This window comes from Elgaria multicarinata, chromosome 20 (genome assembly GCF_023053635.1).
Source record: "Elgaria multicarinata webbii isolate HBS135686 ecotype San Diego chromosome 20, rElgMul1.1.pri, whole genome shotgun sequence".
In the NCBI taxonomy this organism is placed as follows: Eukaryota; Metazoa; Chordata; class Lepidosauria; order Squamata; family Anguidae; genus Elgaria; species Elgaria multicarinata.
In genome coordinates this window covers 12,154,686-12,180,366 of record NC_086190.1, presented here as the reverse complement: position 1 = coordinate 12,180,366, position 25,681 = coordinate 12,154,686, and the positions used below count along the sequence as shown (strand labels likewise).

Here is a 25,681-nt window from a genome sequence, read left to right as displayed (position 1 = left end):
GTTTGTTTCTGTCTTCCAGGGTATTAGCTATCCCACCCAATTTTGTGTCATCTGCAAATTTGATCAGCGTTCCCTGCACCTCCTCGTCCAAATCATTAATAAAAATGTTGAAGAGCACTGGGCCCAGGACTGAGCCCTGCGGTACCCCACTCGTTGCCTCTCCCCAGTTTGAGATCTGTTTGTTTGTTTTTCTTGGGGGCTGTCTAACTGCGCTCAAAGCTCCGCGGTGGCTGCAAATCGGCGCTGTGTCGGTTATACGGTAGAGCCGCAGGTGCGCAGCCACGCTGTAAAAAAGTCGGGGACTTAACTCACCCCGCAGGAGCCACCTGACCTTGCCCCGTGGTCGATTCGGGGGGGGGGCATTACGGGACAATGGCATTCAGCAGTTGTTCGCTGGAATCCAGGAACAGGCCAGGGGGCAGCTCCAATACCCGGATGACCACCGGAAACCCCACACTCCTTGGCGTGGGGATTACCCAATGCCACCCCGCAAGAGCGAAGCCACGAGGTTTAGGGAAAACACGACGCCAACTTGCCACTGTGTAGACAGCCCCTTGGTTTATGAATTTATCCACACTGATTTGCATTTTACGCCTTTGTTTTTGTGAGATGGTTTGAGCTTCATTATGAAATAATTATATATATTTTAAGTAGTTCAAGCAAGGCAGGGTGAAATGGTGCTTTATGACCTTGGGCTCTTCTATACCAAGCAGAATATTCCACTATGAAAGTGGTAGGAAAGCGGTATATAAAAGGCAGGAGCCACACAACAGCGTTATAGTGGTACTGAAGTGCACTGACAACTGTTGGGGCCCAGGACACATCTACACCAAGCAGGATATAACACCATGATAGCACAGCACCATGTACACACCATGTACACTGATAGAATCGTAGAATAGCAGAGTTGAAAGGGGCCTACAAGGCCATCGAGTCCAACCCCCTGCTCAATGCAGGAATCCACCCTAAAGCATCCCCGACAGATGCTTGTCCAGCTGCCTCTTGAAGGCCTCTAGTGTGGGAGAGCCCACCACCTCCCTAGGTAACTGGTTCCATTGTCGTACTGCTCTAACCGTCAGGAAGTTTTTCCTGATGTCCAGCTGGAATCTGGCTTCCTGTAACTTGAGGCCGTTATTCCGTGTCCTGCACTCTGGGAGGATTGAGAAGAGATCCTGGCCCTCCTCTGTGTGACCACCTTTTAAGTATTTGAAGAGTGCTCTCATGTCTCCCCTCAATCTTCTCTTCTCCAGGCTAAACATGCCCAGTTCTTTCAGTCTCTCTTCATAGGGCTTTGTTTCCAGACCCCTGATCATCCTGGTTGCCCTCCTCTGAACACGCTTCTCTGTTGTAGTAGTAGTAGTAGTAGTAGTAGTAATAATAATAATAATAATAATGGGAATAGCATGGAAGCGCCAACTGTACGAAGTTCCTAGAGTGGCCCACTTAAGCAACTCTAAAAACAAGAGGACACTGATTTGTGTAAATGCGTATGTATAGATACAAATTGAGAAAGAATGGCTATAATTTAAATAGAAAGACCGTACATCTCGCCCTGGTGGGGAAGACTGCAACCAGGAGTCCTGTGCGCCCGCTCAGTCTACTATCCAGGTGGGAACGGTTGTTGAGGAACAGCTTCGAGGTCCTAGTTGTTCCCACTTTGTTTGGGTTCTTTATCGTTAAACTGGACTTGGACTGGACAGCCCTTCAAATAGAGGATTGCCTTCTGTGAAGTAGGGCTCATGAGGGCTTATAGGGTTGTCTGAAGTATTCAGGGTTGAGGAGGCCCTCAGCAGCATTCCAGCCCTCTGCGGCCACCATCTTCATTTTCCCAGAATGCAGTGCCCTGGGCGTTCTGTAGTCCCGGGGCCGGCCCTACCATTGAGGCAGAGTGAAGCAGTCACCTCAGGCAGCAGGTTTTATTTTATTTATTTACTAACTGTACCCTGCCACGCGTTGCTGTGGCTCAGTCTGGTTAAATTGAAAAGAAAGAAAAGACAAAGCGGATGTTTCTAATATGTTTAATTTCACAATGCTTGTGGATATACAATATTTTTAGTTGTTCCATTGTCTGTGTAGATATAGAGATTGTCTGGTTTGCCGACTCTAAAACACGCAACATATAATTGTCCATGTGAGAAGCAATCTGTGTCTAGATCTAAACCGCACAATTCTAAAGATTGGCCCTGAGCTTTGTTGATGGTGATTGCAAACGCCAATCGAATTGGGAATTGCAATCTCTAAAATTGAAATGGCATATCCGTTGGAATCATAGGAATGCGAGGAATGAGGACATCTACACTTTCAACGTGTAACTGTCACAGGTGTGACATCTATATTCACTCAGCCAATTGTGAGAGAACATGCAAATAGGAGAGGAGGCAGAGGCAGTGGATTGGCCTACTGGTTGGCGATGTCACAATGACCTATAAGAGCAAATAGGAGAGGACATGCAAAAAGGAGAGGAGGCAGAGGCAGTGGATTGGCCTACTGGTTGGCGATGTCACAATGATCAGCAGGACTGGTTTTGAGGAGGCCTATTTCTTCGATTTTAAGACAAACTTTTGTCCCCGTATAGAACATAGTTACATAACAACGCTCGCGTATTTGAATGCAACGTTGTGTCAAAATTTCAAAGCAATCGGTGAAGAACTTTCGGAGATATAACGTCTGTTTCGAACGAACATTGACATTTTTATTTATATAGATTTGTGGCACTTGTACACCACTGAATATCATAAAAATGCCTCATCGGTTCACAGTTAATATTAAATACATTTAAATACAATATTAAAAGCACTTAGAACTACATTAGCAACAACAACAACCCACAATTCAAGGAGCAGTAAAATGGAGGGACATGATTCACCCAGGGAACGCTTGGGTGAACAAGTGTGTCTTCAGGAGGCGTTTAAAAAACGTCATATTTTCTGCCTCCCGAACTGCGCAAGGGAGGGTTTTCCACAGAGTGGGTGCCACCACAGAGAAGGCCTGTCCTTGGGGTAACTCATGGCAACATTCTGCTCTCTTTGGAATGACAATGGTGGTAGCTCTTCCCTTCTATTGGCAGATGGAGCGGTGTGTTCCACAGGTCCAGCTCTTCACTCCCTAAGCCAGCCTGCTGTCCCTCAGGCAATGTGGAAGATGTTGTCCTGTCTCCAGTGGAAGATTCAACTGCTGGTCTGGTTGGCATCTCTAGGTAGAATGGGGGCCGTCATTCCTTTTACTTCAGGCAGCAAAATATCTTGGGTCAGGCCTGTGTAGTTCCATGGAATTGTGGGTTAAAAAAAACAAAACATGGCATCACCGTTAGCAGTGAGTCCTGCTGGCTCCCGGTACATGATTCTTGTCCCTTTCCAGGGTCACACGGTTCACCTTTTATAACCAATTGGTAAAAGGACCTTTTCTTCTGCCGCCCCCAGGAGATTCGTCCGCTTCAAGCTCTCTCAGAGTTGAAGACAGCCGTGAAGACTAGTCTCTTCCGGCAGGCCTACCCAGATGAATTTTAAACCTAAGAATTTTAAGATGCTGTAATGGTTATTTTAATATTGTATTGGTTTTATATGCTCTTTTAACTAATTTTATGTATTATATTTTATTTAGTTTTGTCGCCCGCCTCGATCCAGAGGGAGAGGCAGATAATAAATAATTATATTATTATTATTGGTTTTTCCTCCCAGCATCTTGCTGCCACCTCACAAAATCTGCCGCCTGAGATGGCGGCCTCACTCTGCCTAATGGTAGGGCCGGGCCTGTCTCTATATTCCTTCCAAGAGGAGGGGAGATTCTACCCAGCCACCATCTGCGTTCCCCGCCTTGATCCAGAGGGAGAGGCAGGTAATAAATAACTATATTATTATTGGTTTTTCCTCCCAGCAACTTGCTGCCACCTCACAAAATCTGCCGCCTGAGACGGCTGCCTCACTCTACCTAATGGTAGGGCCGGGCCTATCTCTATATTCCTTCCAAAAGGAGGGGAGATTCTACCCAGCCACCATCTGCATTCCCTGCCTTGATCCAGAGGGAGAGGCAGGTAATAAATAAGTATATTATTATTGGTTTTTCCTCCCAGCAACTTGCTGCCACCTCACAAAATCTGCCGCCTGAGACGGCTGCCTCACTCTACCTAATGGTAGGGCCGGGCCTGTCTCTATATTCCTTCCAAAAGGAGGGGAGATTCTACCCAGCCACCATCTGCATTCCCTGCCTTGATCCAGAGGGAGAGGCAGGTAATAAATAACTATATTATTATTGGTTTTTCCTCCCAGCAACTTGCTGCCACCTCACAAAATCTGCCGCCTGAGACGGCTGCCTCACTCTACCTAATGGTAGGGCCGGGCCTGTCTCTATATTCCTTCCAAAAGGAGGGGAGATTCTACCCAGCCACCATCTGCGTTCCCCGCCTCGATCCAGAGGGAGAGGCAGGTAATAAATAACTATATTATTATTATTATTATTATTATTATTATTATTATTATTAATTTATTTTCGATTACGCAAATGTCCCCCGTCAAATATAGGAACAATTCACCACAGAACATGACTTGCGTCCTGCCTTTTCACCCCCCTGCACTTAAACCCCAATGAAAGGAAGGCGTGAGCTTTGCTTTTAAAAGAACGGAGTTTCCTCCCGATTGAAACAAATAAGAAAAAGAATTGGGGCGTGGAAGGGTGGAGAGATTTTTCAGCTTTTTACCCAAGAAGGTGGCGATTGTAACTAGGTTACCTATCCCGCGCTTTCTTTTTATTGCCCCCTCCATGTTGTTCCATTAATTGCAGAGCAGTTGCTGCTGGTGACGCCATGTGAGGTCTTTGGCAGGGAAAGAAACTCGCGGATGACTAATATCGGCTTTTAAAGCTTTCTGCGTGGGGCCGGAGAACAACTCTAGATTTCTGTGGGGGTGGGATAAAGTAATTGGAGGGGGGGAGGAAGAAGGGGTTTTCAGCATGGTTGAAAGGTCCTTTAAAAGAATCACAGAATCATAGAGTGGGAAGGGACCCCAAGGATCATTTAGTCCAACCCTCTGCAATATGAAAACCAGTGAAACCATCCAGGAGAGGGGGACTGTCCAGCCTCTTCTTAAAAACCTCCAGAGATGGTGAACCAACAACCTCTGTAGGTAGACTGTTCCACTGTTGTACAGATCTTACCATCAGGAAGTTTTACCTTATATTTCATCGGAATCTAGGTAGCTGTAACTTACACCCATTATTTCAGGTATGAGACCAAGCTGTTGGTTATCTTCTCCTCCAGCACCACGATGCAATTATTTCATGTTTTAAAACTGGCAGGGCATTGAGGGATTCCAGGTGAAATTCCCCCTGGGATTAGCGGTCTCCAAGGTGGAAGAGGCTTGTGGGGGTAGATTCTCCCTTTTCGAGGGACGTGCCGACGGTGTACCTGGCCGCCAGGGAAGGATTCTATGATTCCATCTAGTCCAGCACTCTGTTCACACAGTGGCCAACCAGCCATTGGCCAAGGAACAACAAAGCAGGACATGGTGCAACATCACCCTGCCACCCATGTTCCCCAGCAACTGGTGCACACAGGCTTACTGCCTCAAATACTGGAGATAACACGCAACCATCAGAGCTAGTTAGCTATTGATAGCCTTTGCTTCCAATAATTTGTCCAACCCCCTTTTAAAGCCGTCCAAACTGGTGGTACTGGAAAGAGAGCGAAACGCTGGTGTTCGACGAAGCAAATAAATGGTTTTAATAGTTTTCTTTCGAAAATAACCCAGCGATTAAAACAATAGTAAACGTCGTGTATTGGGAGCTCAAAATTTCGGACCCGAAGTTGTCCTTCCTCAGGAGTTGTGTGTGGAGATTACTTCCATCTTTTACTATTGTTCGAAGCGTTGGATTATTTTTGGAAGAAAAGTATTAAAACCATTTGTTTGCTTCATCGAACACCAGAGTTTTGCTCTCTTTCCAGTACCAGTGTTTTGGTGTCTTTCCCCCCACTTTCTACCCCAGCATGTCCAAACTGGTGGCCATCACTACATCTTGTGGTAGTGAGTTCCATAGTTTAACTATGCGCTGTGTGAAGAAGTCCTTTTATTTGTCCACCAATCAGCCCCGTTGGGTTCTAGTATTTTGAGAGAGGGAGAAAAATGTCTCCCTCTCTGCATTCTCCACACCATGCGTAATTTCGTACACCTCTATCATGTCTCCCCTTAGCCTCCTTTTTTTCCAAGCCGAATGATCCCAGCTGTCGTAACCTTCCCTCCTAGGGGAGATGCTCCAGCCCCTTAATCATTTGAGTTGCCCCTTTTCTGCACTTTTTCCCCACCCAAGGGCTCACCATTTTGCTCTGCCCCCACTCTCTGAAATGCCATTCTGCACCTGGTTCCACCCTCTCCGGAGGCACCATTTTGCACACAGCTTTGGTTTGTGGACTTGGGGGTTCTAGTAAAAAAAAAACACCCCAAAATCAATCCCACAAACCTGAAGTCTGCCTGCTCAAAAACGCACGTAGCAGCTCGAAAGTTAGAAAAAATACTTTGTTAAAGGGAAGAAAGGCAATACCTTTTTGGGGGCGGGAGAATCACACTCTCCCCGTGTGTGTCATTCTGTCCCTCTGACGAGAGACGAAAACTATCCTGTTACCCTAATTTTACAATAGGATTGTGACGGGAGACCAGGGCAGGGGGACAGGCAGGGCCGGTGCTACCATAGAGGCCACTCAGGCGGCCGCCTAGGGCGCCGAGCTAAGAGGGGCGCTGGGAGAGCCAGCCTGGGCCAGCCCAAGGATTCAGCTGGGCCTGGGTGGGCGAGATGGCGCCCCATGCCTGCCCAGCTGAAGCGAAGCCAGGGACGCGGGGGGGGGGGGGCGGTGGCTGCACGTTCGGACTTCCGCCCAGAAGCTGCCCTTCCAGAGCCGGGAGACTGCCACTGCCAGAAGAAGAAAAAGCACGTGGCGAGCTCGACCCTGGCCCAAGCCAGCCTCTGCCTTACTCCCGAGGAAAGAACACTGGGTCGCCTCGCCTCTCTCCTCAAACAGGCCGCGATGTCCAGGCAGGCGGGCAAGTGGGACTCCCTCTCCCTTCCCCCAGGAAAGCTAGGGACTTGTGGACTCCTCGCAAGGCAGATTCTCCTGCTTCCCAATCCTGTGTGCGTGGATCATCGGGACTTGCATCTGAGAAAGCGTTGCACCGGGAGGCACCAGTGCGGCCTGATCCGCCTATGCCTCCTTACTCGGAAGCCTTATTCCCCCGAGTAAATGTGCGGAGGGGATCGGGACGCCAGGCTGCATAGCGGGTTGCATTCGCACGGAAGTAAGTCCCGGTGAATTCCAGACGGCTCGGTCCCAAATCGAAGTGAGCCAGTCCCAGCTCTCCACGTTCGGACTTCCGCGCAATTGGGATGGGGTGCAAGTAGCTCGCCTTGCCTAGGGCACAAAATAGTCTGGCACCGGCTCTGGGGACAGGACGACTCAATCCGGCAGAAACAGCTGAGCTCAGGCACCGAACTGCCGACGTGCAAATAGTTCCCCTTCCCTGAAACCCGGCCTGTCTTCTCCTGCCTCGGTGAAGTTAATCGGGAACGGCAGCCAGGCCGCGCCTGTCGGCGTGAATTGCAGGCGGAAACGGAGGGAGCGTTGTGTTTTGTGACACTTCCTGATTGTAGGCCTGGTGGGTCTGTTTGGCTGTTTTTATTGCGTTGCTTTGTAAAGCGGCGTCTGAAGCATCCAAGGCTGTTTAGCTGGTGTGCGCCCTTTGCCCAGAAAGATCAGCACGTCGGGCGAAAAGGGTAGAAAATAAGTCCTAGGAAAAAGCTGGCAATGCCAGGATTTTGAGGGTCCTTGAGGAAGCCGCGGTTGTGTTTCCAAGCTCTCCCAATGCAGTGCGAGACACTCAAGAGGTCTGCCAAGTAATCCACAGAGCTGTATTCAGCAAATAAACGTCTCTTCGCACCTAAAGAGAGTTTAAACACTAAGAGCTTTCCTCTAGGCTAAAACTTGGCTAACTAAGTGAGACAATTGTCCTTTCAACAAAAGGGAAGGGTTTTTTCCCCCCCTTGAGTCCCTTAACTTCAGGGAGGATTCCTCTGAAGAAGCCTTGGGCAAGAAGCTAGCTGAGCTGATTGTCTCTTGCCTTCTTTTAGCTCTGCCTGTTTGAACCTGCGGCAGAATCTGGGACCGGTCAACTCTGAAAGTCCCTCCAGCCTCTGAGGATTGCTGAGTTCCCACTGTCATGTCTAACCCTACTGCCCCTGTTTTGGGAGAAGGTGTTTCAAGTAATCAATCAGAATCCGATTCGGACCTAGAGGAGGAGGCGCCAGACACCAGCCAGCCTGTAGCAGTGGGGAAGGAAGCTCTCACGGGCGGCTCCCCAGCTGGGAGTCAGCCCTCTCCAGAGCTTATCTCCTCAAGGCCAAATCCTACACGCTCAGTGGGAAGTGAGCTTTCTTCCGGAGGAGAGCACCCTGACAAACTAGCTGATGCTAGTGTCTGCCAGAAGCTAAAACGCACAGAGCGGAAGGAAGGTGTGAGAAAGTCAGCCTGACTAGGATTGCGCCAGAACCTGCCCCCACACCAGGCATTCTGAAGTTCCGGGCGTTTGGGAAGGGGCTTCCTGTTCTCCTTGGTCGGACAATTGTCTCGCTTAGGGGAAGTTTCCAAGAGATTAGACTCCCTTCAGGTGGAAGAGATGTTTGTTGCTTAATAAAAGCTTTGTGGATTACCTAGCAGGCCTCATCATTTGCCTCCCATTGAAAGCAGGAGTTTCTGAGAAACACCCACAGACTCTGAGTTGTTAGTGTTTTCACTGATAAAGTCCGGTGAAGACTCATCCCTGGGCTGGTGAAGAGCCTGGGAGAATCTCCCCCACCCCCACCAGCCGCTTCCTGCGTAGGCTGGTTCATTTCTAGTCATATTTCTTCTGGTTCAGAGTCTGATTCCGACTGATAGCCTGGAACTCCTTCCCCCACACTAAGTGGAACAGGCCTGATCATGACAGCCACTTCTTGCAGCCATTGTCACCATCTGTGATTGCTCCTAGAATCATAGAATCCTAGAATAGCAGAGTTGGAAGGGGCCTACAAGGCCATCGAGTCCAACCCCCTGCTCAATGCAGGAATCCACCCTAAAGCATCCCTGACAGATGGTTGTCCAGCTGCCTCTTGAAGGCCTCTAGTGTGGGAGAGCCCACAACCTCACCAGGCAACTGATTCCATTGTCGTACTGCTCTAACAGTCAGGAAGTTTTTCCTGATGTCCAGCTGGAATCTGGCTTCCTTTAACTTGAGCCTGTTATTCCGTGTCCTGCACTCTGGGAGGATCGAGAAGAGATCCTGGCCCTCCTCTGTGTGACAACCTTTTAAGTATTTGAAGGGTGCTATCATGTCTCCCCTCAATCTTCTCTTCTCCAGGCTAAACATGCCCAGTTCTTTCAGTCTCTCTTCATAGGGCTTTGTTTCCAGATCCCTGATCCATCCTGGTTGCCCTCTTCTGAACACGCTCCAGCTTGTCTGCATCCTTCTTGAATTGTGGAGCCCAGAACTGGACACAATACTCTAGATGAGCCCTAACCAGGGCCGAATAGAGAGGAACCTGTACCTCACGTGATTTGGAAGCTATACTTCTACTAATGCAGCCCAAAATAGTATTGGCCTTTCTTGCAGCCATATCACACTGTTGGCTCATATTCAGCTTGAGATCTACAATAATTCCAAGATCCTGCTCATTTGTAGTATTGCTGAGCCAAGTATCCCCCATCTTGTAACTGCATTTGGTTTCTATTTCCTAAATGTAGAACTCCTCATCCTGTCTCATCATTGCTACCACTTGCTTAACAGGCAGTGAGACAATGAGCAAACAGGTAGTGGTACCTGCTGCTGCTGCTCCTCGCCACCACTGCAAGAGGGTCGCAGGGCTGGCCTTACCATGAGGCAAAGGGAGGCAGTAGACTCAGGCGGCAAATGTTGGGAGGTGGCAGCAGCCAGGTGATGGAGGAAAGAATTGTGTGCCATGTTCAAAAATGCATGATATTAGGGAAATTGCTTGCCGAAAAAGGAATGTGTATATTATGGTGGGTGGTGGGTGGGGATGCATTAAAAATACATACCAGGAGAAATGCACACGAAAATGCTTATGAATTTTCATGCAGGCTTTTAAAAACCATCTCAAACTTGACGACTGGAAAAATTCACAGAGCTGAATTTAAGGGAAATAGAGAGAAATTACATCTGAGAGATTCGTTCGCTAGTAGTTCAGATTAATATCTGTAAACGCGTATTCATGCCAATGGGGGTCCCATAACTAAGCCATAACCTTGAATTGAACTATCTTTGTTATCTGCCCGGTAGCCTGCTGATTGTAAAGGCCGAAGATTGAGGCAGGCCTCTGGAACCAGAGCCAAACGCCTGCTGGATTTTAATCTAATTTGAGTGGTTTTGTTTCCAAATACTGGATATCAGCAAGGCTGTTAAGAGTGCCGCAGAAGTACCCTGGGGGTGCATTTAATCACTGCAATATTGCTTTTAATAACAATTTTAATTAAGATGCTCATTTTCAGATCGGGGCTGACCCAGAAATTCCAGCCCTATTAAATTTCTTGAGGGGCTTTTGCTGGTTGAGGTTTAGGAGGAAATTGCTGTACATAAAATGACACTGCCCACCCCCGGGACAAATTTGATGCTAGGAACAGGCCCGCCTGCGGCATCTCTTTTAAACTCTTGAATTCTTCCGTGCCATCTGCGATCTGTTTGCATAGGCGGCGGCAGGCTGGAGAAACGAAGAAAATTGGTTGGAAGAGAGATGGAATTTCAGAACCCTCCCAGAATTGCCCTTGGAATTAAGCGCGCGGCGGGTAGAAATCGAGGTTTTGTGTCCATAGGCACAGCTTCTTCCCAGAAACGTTTACGGTTTTACAATTAGACGAATTGATTGCGTTGTGCAGTTAGATGTTTCGGACGACAACTCCTATGAGCCCCAGCCAGCATGGCCAGTGGTTGGGGATCATGGGAGTTATAGTCCAAAACAACTGGGTGCTGCCAGTTTCCCTCCCAGTCCATGAGTTTCTGCGTCTTTGTTTCTCAGCGATGGAGGCATTTTCCAAAACTTTGATCATTGAGGCCACCTTTTCTGTTTTTATCTGAATTACAAGTTAGGCGTCATACGTCATTTCTACACCTAAGAAGGGACCGATTTGTTTTCTTTGATATCCTGCCTTTAGACACCCCCCACCGTTCCAGGGTGGCTTCTAAACCTGTTTTAACACATTTTTAGTTTAGCCGCTCTCTTCTGGGTTTTCGTGCCTCGCTTTCCGAGGCAGAATTGAAATCTAAACCCTCGGGGTGGCCGAATTCCTCTCTTTCTGGTGCAGTCCGCTTTTGTGGCGTGGTTCTCCGGGAAACCCAAGGAAGGGAGCACATTTGGCCCGCGGACCTGACATTTGGCAACCGTTGCGCTGATATCGATATGGCACACCGTAAGAACAAGATCCAGGCGAGTCATGCTCAAGAGAAAAGACCAAAACACACACACCCTGCAGATGATGTGATATCTTATTCTTCCTTTTGCCATTCAACAACTTCCTTGCCCTTTGTTCAGCAAGGTGAGAAAGGGACCTTGCTAAACACCAAGCAGGATATAACACTATGAAAGCAGTATATGGTCTTGTGTCAATGGGCCCCAACAGTTGTCAGTGCACTTCAATACCGCTAAAAAGCAGTAGTGTGGCTTTTTATATACCGCTTTCATAGTGGAATCTCCTGCTTTGGTGCAGATGAGCCCTGTATGTGTGCAAATGTCTCTGCACAGACGCAGTTTTAAGGCTAAAATGTTGACACAGAAGAGGGACACACACGCACACACCCGTAAAAAGAATCTTCCGTGTTAAAGGAAGTTAAAAATGAACTGAAATTTAAATATGGTTTTCGGTCAACAGAAGTATTATTTATTTATTTTTTGCATTTATATCCCGCCTTTTTCCCTCGTGTGGCGCAGAGCGGTAAAGCAGCAGTTTCTGCAGCCGAAACTCTCCCCACGGCCTGAGTTCGATCCCAGCGGAAGCTGGTTTCAGGCAGCCGGCTCAGGTCGACTCAGCCTTCCATCCTCCTGAGGTCGGTAAAATGAGTGCCCAGCTAGCTGGGGGAAAGGTAATCACGGCCAGGGAAGGCAACGGCAAACCACCCCACTATAAGGCCTGCCAAGAAAACGTCAGCGAAAGCTGGTGTCCCTCCAAGAGTCAGTAATGACTCAGTGCTTGCACGAGAGGTTCCTTTCCTTTTCCCTCCACAACCCTCCTCCTGTCCATTTTATCTTCACAACAACAACCCTGTGAGGTGGGTTGGGCTGAGAGTCTGTGACTGGCTCAAAGTCACCCAGTGGGCCAGTGGGGACTAGAACCCGGATCTCCCGATGCCCAGTCCAACACTTTAGCCACTACACCACACTAACTAAATACGGGTTAAATACAGAGACTCCAAGGGAATAAATACCCTTTAGTTACTCTCCAGTACAAGGTTGATTTTGATGGGTGCTCTTTAAACGTGTGCTCATCTCTGCCATTGAGCTCCATGAGAGGCCTGAAAGCGCTCCAAGTTCCCCGATACTCCAGCTGAGGGCTGATCCCCATGGCAAGCTTCGGTTCCCCGAAATAGCCCTGACGTGTTGACTCCTGATCCTTCTCCAGCCGATGTACGTCTGTCGCTGCCTTGTGCGTGAGACGCTCTGCAGGCATCTTCCAGGATTTTCTTTTTAGCCCCGGTTGGAAGCTGTCCAATCGGGGCTTAGTGAGTCTGTGGCTATGTGGCTCCTTGGTGAAGCCCAGGACTCTGCTCAGGTGTGTTAACCGTGAGATGCCCCAGATTTGGTCGCATGAATGCACGGAGCTGAGTTTACACACCAGAAAGAAGGAAAGGAACCTCTCGTGCAAGCACTGAGTCATTACTGATTCTTGGAGGGACGCCAGCTTTCGCTGACATTTTCTTGGCAGGCCTTATAGCGGGGTGGTTTGCCGTTGCCTTCCCCGGCCGTTATTACCTTCCTCCCAGCTAACTGGGTACTCATTTTACCAGCCTCGGGAGGATGGAAGGTTGAGTCGACCCGAGCCGGCTGCCTGAAACCAGCTTCTGCTGGGATCGAACTCAGGCCGTGGGGAGAGTTTCGGCTGCAGAAACTGCTGCTTTACCGCTCTGCGCCACACGAGGCTCTACGCCACACCAAACCAGAGCAATTATCTGAGTTGCAACCCTTCCCCAAGTAGCATAGGTGGTTCTGGAGTGGGGGAGATAAGGGAGGCAATCACTTCTCCCCCTGCACATCATAGAATTATAGAATAGCAGAGTTGGAAGGGGCCTGTGAGGCCATCCAGTTCAACCCCCTGCTCAATCCACCTCAAAGCATCCCTGACAGATGGTTGTCCAGCTGCCTCTTGAAGGCCTCTAGTGTGGGAGAGCCCACGACCTCCCCAGGTCATTGGTTCCGTTGTCGTGCCACTCTAACAGTCAGGATGTTTTTTCCTGATGTCCAGCCGGAATCTGGCTTCCTGTCACTTGAGCCCATGATTCCGTGTCCTGCACTCTGGGAGGACCGAGAAGAGATCCCGGCCCTCCTCTGTGGGACAACCTTTCGAGGACTTGAAGAGTGCACGCAACACCCCTCCCCTCTATTCACACAACTCGTTGCCCCTGTGGTTGCTTGAAAAACGCTACTTTTCGTGGCAACGCAGAGGGGGCTGGGAAGCATGGCATATAGTATTGGGCACAGAAATCTAGCTTCCTGGGCATCTTGACTTCTCGACTTTTCCGTTCAAACAGCCCAAGTCTCTAGTCCTTATGGGTGCAAAGCTGTGCTCAAAAGTGTACTTGGTGTGATGCCAGTTTCATTTTTGTGTTAATTTTTGCTTTCGTTAATGCTATCTTGCTCTTTTCATGTAATTCTCCTCTTCCCCACTGCCCTCCTGCCATTTTATCCTCGTGGCAACCCTGGGAAGCATGTGACGTTGCAAGAGAGTGACCAAGGTGAAGGAGCAAGCTTCAGGGCCAAGCAGAGAGATGCGTTGCCCAAGTCCGACTATCTAACCCGGGGGTGCAGAACCCCTTCAGCCGGAGGGCCGGATTCCATTTCAGAGAAGCTTTTGGGGGGGGCCGCATTAAGTGATGGGCAGGGCTGTGGCAAAGGGGGCGTGGCCGAGATGAAAAGGGGAGGAACCAAAAATGCCAACATACTTTAGCTGAGAGCACTAAATGCCAGTCACTAAACCTTAGGAGAGGCATTTCAACCTTTAAGAAGGGGGGGGGACTGCACAAAAGCTGAGAAACCACCCAATAATTGGTAGTTCAGGAAAGGGGCGGGGCCTGGGAAAGGGCGGGGCCTTTTGGGAAACAATGGAGGGTCAGATATGGCCCCCGAGCCGAGGTTCTGCGCCCGTGTTCCAACTGCCGCACCACGCTGCTTCGAGGGATTGCTGAATAAGATTTCGTTGGTTGGTCGGTCAGCGCATCAACGCCCTGTATACCTCCATGCACACCCTTTTGATGACTAGCAGAATAAATGTGACCCCGGTGACAGAAATGGGGCACACTTGTAATTGGTTAGAGTACGCTGAACTGGGACCAGGGGGACCCAGGTTCAAATCTCTCCATCAGCCACAAAGCTCGCTGGGTGAGCAGTCGGCCTGGCCTACTTTACAGGGTGGTTGTGAAAATAAAACAGTGGGGGGGGTCGTGTATGCCACCTTGAGCTCCTTAGGGGACGGGCAGGGGATGAATGTAATAACTGCTGCAGGTCGCAGAATCCTGGTTCTGGTCGCAGAATTGGGGGAGTGACTTTGGCTGCGGAATTTTGACGATTCATTTTTATACCACCGAATACACGAAGTGTCCTGCGCTGCTGAGTCGTTTCGAGGCAAGAAGAGAACCGGGTTCTCGTGCAGATGTGCCCCCCACCCCCGTTGCCTTACCGTCTGGATTATGAAAAGCCCCCGATTATCCTGCTGCGTGTGTAAATAAATCTGCTCCTTGTCTTCCTGAACCCTCCTACCAGGCATGCCATGTCACCCAACCAATCCATTAATGAGCGAAGGCAGGCGAAAGGCTTATTTCAGTGGGGGGGAGGAATGCCGGTTTATTGGCCCAACCTCCCACCGGCTGTCGCTGAGTATTAGAAGCGGACTTAAATTCAGTGTTTGGGGTGTGATGCGTTTCTCTGTCGTCCGCCCGTCACGGAATCCCAGCGCTCTTCCGGAGAGCAGCTAGCCGTGTGTGGACATGGGGGGATTGTGATCGCGGCCGGAGAGTCCCCTGCAGACGGAGTTCTGGAGAGGGCTTGGATACGCTGAGGATTTGGCTTCCTCCAGGGACCAGAGGAAAAGGGAGGGTCGTTGTTTCGGTGGGGAGGAAAACCCCACGCCAGGAATCGCCTGGAGCGTTATGGGCATTGGGAGTTGTTTCAACCGGACGTCGGATCCCGCCTTCACTATTGTGTGCGTACGACGTAGACTTGTGGCACCACTCAGCGTGGCGATAGCAGCTTGAGCCTCTGTAGTTCGTATTTTTAGCTCTCGGTTCTCAGCTTAACGAGGAAGACTTGGCGTAAAACAACTGCGTTGAAAAATAGTGACCGACGCAGGGTTGATTGATGAAAGTGCTGGGGTTTGAATGTATTGATGGCACGTGTTGAGCATGCACTTTTTAAAAAAGCAGCCTGCTTCTCATCAGATTTGACTCTTAGATACTGAGAGCCAATGCAAAAATCGGGGGTGAGATTTGGCCCAATTTGAGTTGTGAAGAGTTTAGGAAGCTGGCTCCTGCCACTTTAGACTATTTGTCTGTTTAACCCTGGTCATGGCTCAGTGGTAGAGCACATGTCTTGCGTGCAGAAGGTCCCAGTTCAATCCCCAGCTTCTCCAGGAAGGACTCCATCCTGAAACCCTGGGGAGCTGCTACCAGCTTGTGTTGCAGACCAGTGGGTGAGCAGTAGGTGGGGCTCCAAATGTTTTGGACTTCAACTCCCAGAAGTCCCTGCCAGCACGGCCAGTGTTCAGGAGTGCAGGGAGTTGATGTCCAAAACATCTGGAGACCTACCTTCTGCCCACCTCTGGTCTACAAGGAGAAGGTTATTATGCAGATAAACTTTGTATTGGGAGAACATTCTTTAATATTTACTGGTGTACATGTCCTCTTAAATTATCTACCTGCTTCCTGAAAGTTAATGTATAGTCAGCACAAGTGGATACCCAATGCCCACCTCTGGTCTGCAAGGAGAAGGTTATTATGCGGATAAACTTTGTATTAGAACATTCTTTAATATTTACTGGTGTACATGTCCTCTTAAATTATCTACCTGCTTCCTGAAAGTTAACACAAAGTCAGCACAAGTGGATACCCTCTTACCTCTGGTCTACAAGGAGAAGGTTATTATGCAGATAAACTTTGTATTGGAACATTCTTTAATATTTACTGGTGCACATGTCGTCTTATATTATCTACCTGCTTCCTGAAAGTTAAAGCATAGTCAGCACAAGTGGATACCCTCTGCCCACCTCTAGTCTGCAAGGAGAAGGTTATTATGTGGATAAACTTTGTATTAGAACATTCTTTAATATTTACTGGTGTACATGTTGTCTTAAATTATCTACCTGCTTCCTGAAAGTTAACGCATAGTCAGCACAAGTGGATACACCGAGCATTCTGTGAAGAACTGGGTTAAAAGCTGTGGCTTCTCTCCTTCTTTCTCCCCACCCTCTGCAGAGTCACCGTGAGTCCACGGCAGAACTTGTCTCGCATCACGCTGAAGGGGACTTTCCAGGGCGCAAAAGTGGTTCGGGGCCCCGACTGGGAATGGGGTAACCAGGACGGTAAGGTGCTTTCCTTCTCAAAGTTACCTGCTGTGGTGCGGGTGGAGGCAGTTCAGAAGAACTAATCAGGGAGGAACAAGATGGCACCCCCTCTCCTTCCACTCTTCAAATACTTAAAAGGTTGCCACACAGAGAAGGGCCAGGATCTCTTCTCAATCCTCCCAGAGTGCAGGACACGGAATAACTGTCTCAAGTTAAAGGAAGCCAGATTCCAGCTGGACATCAGGAAAAACTTCCTGACTGTTGGAGTGGTATGACAATAGAACCAGTGACCTAGGGAGGTTGTGGGCTCTCCCACACTAGAGGCCTTCAAGAGGCAGCTGGACAACCATCTGTCAGGGATGCTGTAGGGTGGATTCCTGCATTGAGCAGGGGGTTGGACTCGATGGCCTTATAGGCCCCTTCCAACTCTACCATTCTGTGATTCTATGAAAGCCAAAGGCAAGGGTGGAACCAAGTAATCTTCAACAATAATATTAGTAAAAGTTTTATTAAAGTGCCAGGTGCCTACACGTTTCAAACGCGGTTGCATTCTTCCTCAGGGCTTTATAACGTCCGTGCAGTTGTCTGCAGAAGCTGCTAGCTTTATAACAAACGTTATGAAGCCCTGAGGAAGAACGCAACCGCGTTCGAAATGCGTAGGCACCTGGCACTTTAATAAAACTTTTACTAATATTATTGTTGAAGATTACTTGGTTCAACCCTTGCCTTTGGCTATTTTTTACTCCCCTACGGGGTTTTACTTGCTTTCGCACTTATTCTATGAAAGCCAACTGACCTGTCAGAAGAACCTATCTTCAACACTGACGGTGTCTCAGCATTCTCCACAGCACCTGAAGGCGGTAGGCTAGCTTCGAGGGCACAGAGCAGGCTGCAGGACACCTAGTTTTTTCCTCCCAGCACCTTGCTGCCACCTCACAAAATCTGCTGCCTGAGACGGCTTCCTCACTCTGCCTAATGGTAGGGCCGGCCCTGTCTCTATATTCCTTCCGAAAGGAGGGGAGATTCTACCCAGCCGCCATCTGCACCCTGGAAGTGGGAAGGCCTGTGAAAGGGAGCCCTCTCTGTGCAACTTAGAACCCAGATCACACAGGGACCTGAAAGCACACGGGAACCCTACACACGTGGAGACCGCACACGTGTGGAAGGGCCCAGGAAGCGAGTCCCCAATGGAGGAAGTGGGGATCGGTGTGTACAACCCCGTTCTCCTCACACAATGAGCCTGAGCCTAGATAAGGCTGTAGGAGTGTTCCCCAACCTGGCGCCCATTATCCCCAGCTAGCACGACTCTGGAGGATGCTGGTTGAGGAAGGGTGGGCTATAGATCCCTTAGGGTTTTGAGGATCTCTCTTGGGGCTTGAGAGCCTCGTGTGGCGCAGAGCGGTAAAGCAGCAGTTTCTGCAGCTGAAACTCTCCCCACGGCCTGAGTTCGATCCCAGCGGAAGCTGGTTTCAGGCAGCCGGCTCAGGTCGACTCAGCCTTCCATCCTCCTGAGGTCGGTAAAATGAGTGCCCAGTTAGCTGGGGGAAAGGTAATCACGGCCGGGGAAGGCAACGGCAAACCACCCCGCTATAAGCCCTGCCAAGAAAACGTCAGCGAAAGCTGGCATCCTTCCAAGAGTCAGTAATGACTCAGTGCTTGCACAAGAGGTTCCTTTCCTTTCCTTCCTTGGGGCTGTTGCTAGGAGCTTAAAAAATTCGGGGCCCAGGCACATGTCTACATGTGCGGATTTCTAACTATATTTCCACATTCTGAAATAATTACTAGGATCTATTCATATTTCGCAGGAGGCAGAGCCAGCCAGGTCATTTCAGGTCATTAGCAGGCCTTTGGAGAGGAATTTGGTCCTCCATCCATGTTAATGACTTATAATTTTGTTGTGTATTTTAAACTTTTTTTTTTTTTACATTTCTTTTCCTATGTTTTAAAATGTATGTTTTAAACTTTGTAAGACCGCCTTGAGGCCCAGTATTGGGCAAAAGGCGGGATACAGATAATAATAATAATAATAATAATAATAATAATAATAATAATAATATCTCAACCAAATCATCTCAAGTAAAATTAATACGTCAGTTGATTTGCACCCTGACTCAGATCATCCCAAACCAACAGAAAAGGTATTTTCTTTTTTTTAGGCTTAATTGCCGTGCAGGGGAAGATTTTGGGTGGGGTTGGGTGCATTGCAGCATGTGGGAAGGCCAGTATTAATCCTTTCCTCTCCAGCTGCAATCCCCCTTGAAAATGGCTCACTCCATGGCAATTACGCTGAGAGAAAAAAACCCTTCCATTGGCCCCAATGGACACTCGGGGCCCTGGGAGACGGGATTTTGGGCGCCCTGGGAAACGGGATTTTGGGTGCCCTGGGAGACGGGATTTTCGGGCTCCTTGGAAATGGGATTTTGGGGGCCCTGGGAGATGGGATTTTGGGCGCCCTGGGAGACAGGATTTTGGGCACCCTGGAAAACGGGATTTTGGGCGCCCTGGGAAACGGGATTTTCGGGCTCCTTGGAAATGGGATTTTGGGGGCCCTGGGAGACTGGATTTTGGGCGCCCTGGGAAACAGGATTTTCGGGCTCCTTGGAAATGGGATTTTGGGGGCCCTGGGAGATGGGATTTTGGGCGCCCTGGGAGACAGGATTTTGGGCGCTCCGGGAAACGAGAAAATAAAAGAACCCTCCATTGGTACCAAATGACACGCCAGGCTCTGGGGAAGAGATTCAAGGCCGTACGGTGCGGGGCTGCACACAGGCCTAGCAACGCCACTGCACTCTCTCTCTCTCTCCCTCGTAAAGCGACCGGATCTGTACGGGACCGTTGCGTGCAGCGTTATCGCCACCGCTCCCCCGACTTGGAACGGAGGAGGCGTGACAGATTGGATACAGCCACTGGGTCAGACGGCCTCCACTCTTGACCTTTTCATCCCGGCCTCCCTGTCGGAGGCCCTTTTCTTTCTGCGCTTCATTTTAATCTTCAGGGCTTTGCGGCCGCAACCTGCAGATGGCTGGGCGTAAGCCGCCTTAAACACCCTGGCAAAAGTGGTTGAAACAAAAACTCATCTCTTTTTTCTTTTTATTTCTTTGCTGTTGCTAGTTTTTTTAAAAAAATAAAAATAAAGAAAGAAAGGCTTGGGGATTCCTACCTGCTAATAAAAATCTCAGCAGGATCTACAGTTCTAGTCAGCTGGTACCTATTTAGCGTCGATTGCAAATTGAAGTTGGAGCTCCAAGAATCGGAGCGTTGAACATTTTTATTTCCGAGGAGAATGGGGGAAGAAAGATGGAGAAAGGTTGAATCGCTGCCGCCTTCATGTTCAGCAGCAAACACAAGACTTGAAAGCACCACATTGGGGGGCAGAATCGGACACCTGCCAATGTACACGCTTCAGTTGAGGGGGCACTACCAGTCTCCAAATCCCCTGCTCCCTGGACACCTGTAATCCCCTGCAAAATTTGAGCATACCCCTTCCCTGCATTTTGCAGGGAGGAAGTTGCACCTGGTGTTTCCAATCTCACATGTGCCATTAGACCATGCTGTAACAAGCAGCAATCTCCAGATAGATGGTCAGACAGATAGATAGAATCCTAGAATAGTAGAGTTGGAAGGGGCCTCTAAAGCCATTGAGTCCAACCCCCTGCTCAATGCAGGAATCCACTCTAAAGCATCCCTGACAGATGGCTGTCCAGCTGCCTCTTGAAGGCCTCTAGTGTGGGAGAGCCCACCACCTCCCTAGGTAACTGATTCCATTGTCGTACTGCTCTAACAGTCAGGAAGTTTTTCCTGACATCCAGCCGGAATCTGGCTTCCTGTCACTTGAGCCCGTTATTCTGTGTCCTGCACTCTGGGAGGATCGAGAAGAGATCCTGGCCCTCCTCTGTGTGACAACCTTTTAAGTATTTGAAGAGTGCTATCATGTCTCCCCTATGTAGTGTAGGTGCCAGGCGAACATCCTTAGGAAGCTCATTCCACAGCCAGGGTGCCACAGCAGAAAAGGCCTTCCTCTTGGTAGCCACCTGCCTCACTTCCTTTGACAGGGGCTCATGGAGAAGGACCCCTGAGGATGATCTTAGGGTCTGGGCAGGTACATATGGGAGGAGGTGGTCCTTCAAATAACCTGGCCCCAGGCCGTCTAGGGCTTTGAAAGTTAATACCAGCACTTTGAATCAGGCCTGGACCTCGACTGGCAGCCAGTGAAGTTGGAAAAGGACTGACGTGATGTGGTCTCGTTGACCAGTCCCTGTTAGTAACCAGGCTGCCCTGTTTTGTACCAGTTGAAGTTTCTGGATCGTTTCCAAAGGCAGCCCCACGTCTGTGCGTAGCGGCATCAAATGTTCAACTTCTGTGTTGCGATGTCACTTCTTTAAATGTGGTCAGCAAGCAACTGAAATGCTTTCGGGTTCTGAAGTTTGCAAGCGTTTAATATGTCTGTATTTCTATGAAATGCCGAGTTCCTTCGACTGTTTTTTCCCCACCCCCGGCACAAACAGGTGGCGAAGGCAAAACCGGGCGAGTGGTCGACATCCGTGGCTGGGACGTGGAGACCGGCCGGAGCGTGGCCAGTGTGACGTGGGCCGATGGCACCACGAACGTCTACCGGGTTGGGCACAAAGGGAAAGTTGACCTCAAGTGCATTGGAGAAGCGTCTGGGGGTTTGTACTACAAGGAGCATCTCCCTAAATTAGGTAGGTGCAAGTGTGGCGTTACACCCCACAAGTCAGTTCCCAAATGTATGTCTGCAGTTTGTGGGTTTTAGAAAGTTGGCCTGAGTGGGTGGAGTGAGAATGTCTGGGGAGGGGGAGGAGTGATATATAAGGGAAGGACTGAGGGGATTGGGGGGGACTTGTTAGGTACTCTTAGAGTCTTTAGTGCTCTCTGTGTTTAGGGTACTTAAGTTCTGGGAAATTTGAGAGTCAGTGTAGTGAGTGGTGTCTTTAGAGTGTGGTGTGCACATAGTTGACGTATATTAATCAATACTGATAATAAAGAAAGTTTAGGAGTGATTGTGCGAGAAAAAGGAAAGCGTGTATGTAAATGGGTGAACGGATTGGATGAAAGGTTTCAAAAAGGTTTTTAAATGTTTTATTTTGAAACAAAGCTTGTGAACTTTTAAAAATAAATTTTAATCATTTTGTTTTTAACTACCACAAAAACCCCACGTGTCTGTTTGGCATTTATCATCTGAAGTTTACACATTTAGCACCCACCCTGACAATCATTCACCTCAGCACATATAACTCACAGTGTTTTATTTGATATATTGAAATCCTTCTCCATTTAAACCCCTTTCTCCACATAGTTTGGAGGAAGGTTGTTTTTATCCCTCGCCTCAGACGTATCAAGCGGTGGTGCTTGGCTTGAGCAGGGAGTAGCCGCGGCCGGGCCTGGTGTTCAGAGCCTGTGTCATGGCAGCAAGCTCTCTTTTATACATGGGGGTAGATGCAGTATAACTTGCACCTGAGTAGGGTTCCTCACTTTTCTCCAATTGCAAACCATTTGACAGGTCGTTTGAACTCAGGGGAATTAGCGTCTTTTGCTGCTTTTTCGATTTCGATTTGATTTGATTTTTTACATTTACATACCGCCCCATAGCCGAAGCTCTCTGGGCGGTTTACAAAAGTTTAAAACAGTGAACATTAAACAAGTATACAAAATTTAAAACCATCGAAAACGTAAACAGTCAAAGAAAAGATGAGAACTAAGGAAGAAACAAAGGAGAGACTAAAAGAGGGAAATAGAACGTGGTTAAATTATCTCCGACTAGAACAGTGGACGAAGAAATGGTTAAAGGATAATGGAGAGTGTAGCGCCATTACGAAATTTGATTTAAAAAAAACCCCAAATTTTAAAATTTGATTTTAAAAAAAGAAAATGAGAAAAGAGAAAATAAACTAATAAAAGGTTTAACGAGTGAAATATATAGAATATTAGTGGGAAAGGGGGAGACGGAAAGTGTAGGCAAGGTGGTTTGGGAAACTGACTTGAAGGATCAAATAGGACAACAGAGTTGGGAAGGGATATGGAAACGACGAGTGTTGAGAAATATGTCTGTGAGAATAAAAGAAAACTATTATAAGATTGTTTGGAGGTGGTACCTAACCCCGGTAAAATTAAATAAAATAAATAAGATGAATTCAGCAATATGTTGGAGAGGTTGTCAAGAGAAAGGAACGTATTTACATATGTGGTGGGAATGCGAATTTGTACAAAAATTATGGGAAATGGTGTTTAAAGAGATAAAAGAAATTTTAGGAATGGAGATTGAAGAGACACCTATTGTGGCATTGTTATCATTATATGGAGAATTAAATTGTAGTAAAGAGACAAAAGAATTGATAATGAATTTGTTAATGCAAGGTTAATGATATCTAGGAACTGGAAGGTTCAAGGGGGAGTATCATATAGAAGATTGGTATAAAGAAATATGGGATATCGCTATTAATGATAAATTAACATGTAATATAAAAGTTAGAAGAGGAATGATAAAAATGAATGATTTTGAGGGAATATGGAAACCGTTTCTAGAATTTGTATTATTAAAGGGGAGAGGGAAAACACCTCCAGAGGAAGCAAGGAGATTTTGGAAACATGAATAAGATCCCGTGGTTGGGGTGTGTGCACTTTTATGTTAAGTATGATTATGTTAAAGAGAATTAAGTTAGAATATATGTTTATCAAATGTTTACTTTATATTATTGTGTATTATGTAGTATTGTTTCATATCGTATTGATGTATTGTTTGGATGTATTAAATAATTTTTTTAAAAAAAACACGTAAACAGTATAATAACAACGGTATCCATTTAAAAACAACAGTTCTGGGGTCCGTTAAAAAACAAACAAACTTGGCGTTGTTAAATGCTGTTAATGGGAGAAGAGAAAAGTCTTGACTGGGCGCCGAAAAGATAATGATGTTGGCACAGTCAGCGGGTAGGAGGACCTTAGATGTTGAGCGCGGTGAGCGGGTAGGTTCATGTCAGGAGAGGCGTTCCGTCAGGTATTGTGGTCCCAAGACGTTTGTTGGGGACTGCACCATTGTCCTGGCATTTATGAATGCCAGAAGCCTCTCTTCTGGTTTTGCCGCAGCAGACTTGTCTCAGGAGGGGTCTGTCACCGAGGTTTAACCAGGACTCAATCCTCCCAGAGTGCAGGACACGGAATGGTCAGGGGTTTGGAAACAAAGCCCTATGAAGAGAGACTGAAAGAACTGGGCCTGTTTAGCCAGGAGAAGAGAAGATTGAGGGGAGACATGAGAGCACTCTTCAAATACTTGAAAGGTTGTCCCACAGAGGAGGGCCAGGATCTCTTCTCGATCCTCCCAGAGTGCAGGACACGGAATAACGGGCTCAAGTGACAGGAAGACAGATTCCGGCTGGACATCAGGAAAAACTTCCTGACTGTTAGAGCAGTACGACAATGGAACCAGTTCCCTAGGGAGGTTGTGGGCTCTCCCGCACTAGAGGCCTTCAAGAGGCAGCTGGACAGCCATCTGTCAGGGATGCTTTAGGGTGGATTCCTGCATTGAGCAGGGGGTTGGACTCGATGGCCTTGTAGGCCCCTTCCAACTCTACTATTCTATGATTCTATGATTCCATCTAGTCCAGCACTCTGTTCACACAGTGGCCAACCAGCCATTGGCCAAGGAACAACAAAGCAGGACATGGTGCAACATCACCCTGCCACCCATGTTCCCCAGCAACTGGTGCACAAAGGTTGTCACACAGAGGAGGGCCAGGATCTCGTCTCGATCCTCCCAGAGTGCAGGACACGGAATAACGGGCTCAAGTTAAAGGAAGCCAGATTCCAGCTGGACATCAGGAAAAACTTCCTGACTGTTAGAGCAGTAGGACAATGGAATCAGTTGCCTGGTGAGGTTGTGGGCTCTCCCACAGTGGAGGCCTTCAAGAGGCAGCTGGACAACCATCTGTCAGGGATGCTTTAGGGTAGATTCCTGCATTGAGTATGGGGTTGGACTAGATGGCCTTGTTGGCCCCTTCCAACTCTGCTATTCTATGATTCTATGACTGCTAAAGGAAAGCACTATGTAGAAAGGCAGTTTGTAGCTGAATCCTAGGTGGCAATGGGGATGGGGGGGACAGGGGCAATTGCTTTCCTTCGCATAGTGATGAGTTTCCCGGAAGCTCAGTTGGAGGCAGCATGTCGACATTTATTCCGATGTAGCAGGGCCGTCACCCCCTTCTGTTTCCGACGTGCAGGTAGCAAACGTGGCCCTCACACATGTGAAATAGAGAGGTTATCAGCAAGCTTGGGAGAACCCCGAGGTTTGCAAAAGTGCAAGACGAAAACAAAAGCCAACCCCAGGTTGGGGGAACCCAGAAATAGCCCAATAGGAAATGGGCATACTCCGTGGCTGTGACATGCTGGATGACTCTTTGCAGCGGAGACAGAAAACTGGAGGGTGGGGGCTAGAACAGAGAGGCTGGAATCATGGAGAACAGCACTTCATTTATTTATTTATTTATTATTGAATTTATATCCCGCCTTTTTTCCTCCAAGGAACCCAAAGCAGCGTACATAACCCTCCTCTCCGTTTTATCCTCACAACAACAACCCTGTGAGGTGGGTTGGGCTGAGAGTCCGTGACTGGCCCAAAGTCACCCAGTAGGGTTTCCATGGCCGAGCGGGGACTCGAACCCGGATCTCCCGACTCCCAGTCCGACACTCTAGCCGCTACACCACACTGGCTCCGTGCTGCAACATTACGTTGCAGGCCCCACTTGTTATTTCCTAATGAGAAGTTGAACGAGAGAGAGAGAAAGAACTCACAACTTGTCCTGGGCAGACCCGTTTTTTGCTAAGCAGCCTTCAGGAGAGTCTCCTATTTTGTCCCGAAACTTTTTCGCATCCGCGTTTTTAAAA

The 25,681-nt window shown here is 48.3% G+C and overlaps 1 protein-coding gene across 3 annotated transcripts in view; it reads left to right on the top strand.

The window, feature by feature from the left end:
• Positions 1 to 25,681, top strand: part of MIB2 (MIB E3 ubiquitin protein ligase 2) — a 78,973-nt gene that overhangs the window by 31,715 nt on the left and 21,577 nt on the right. For all 3 annotated transcript variants that reach the window (XM_063145521.1, XM_063145523.1, XM_063145522.1), the window contains exons 4-5: positions 16,698 to 16,804; positions 21,292 to 21,486. In XM_063145521.1, coding sequence (XP_063001591.1) covers positions 16,698 to 16,804; positions 21,292 to 21,486 — 302 coding nt within the window. The remainder of the gene's footprint in view (positions 1 to 16,697; positions 16,805 to 21,291; positions 21,487 to 25,681) is intronic.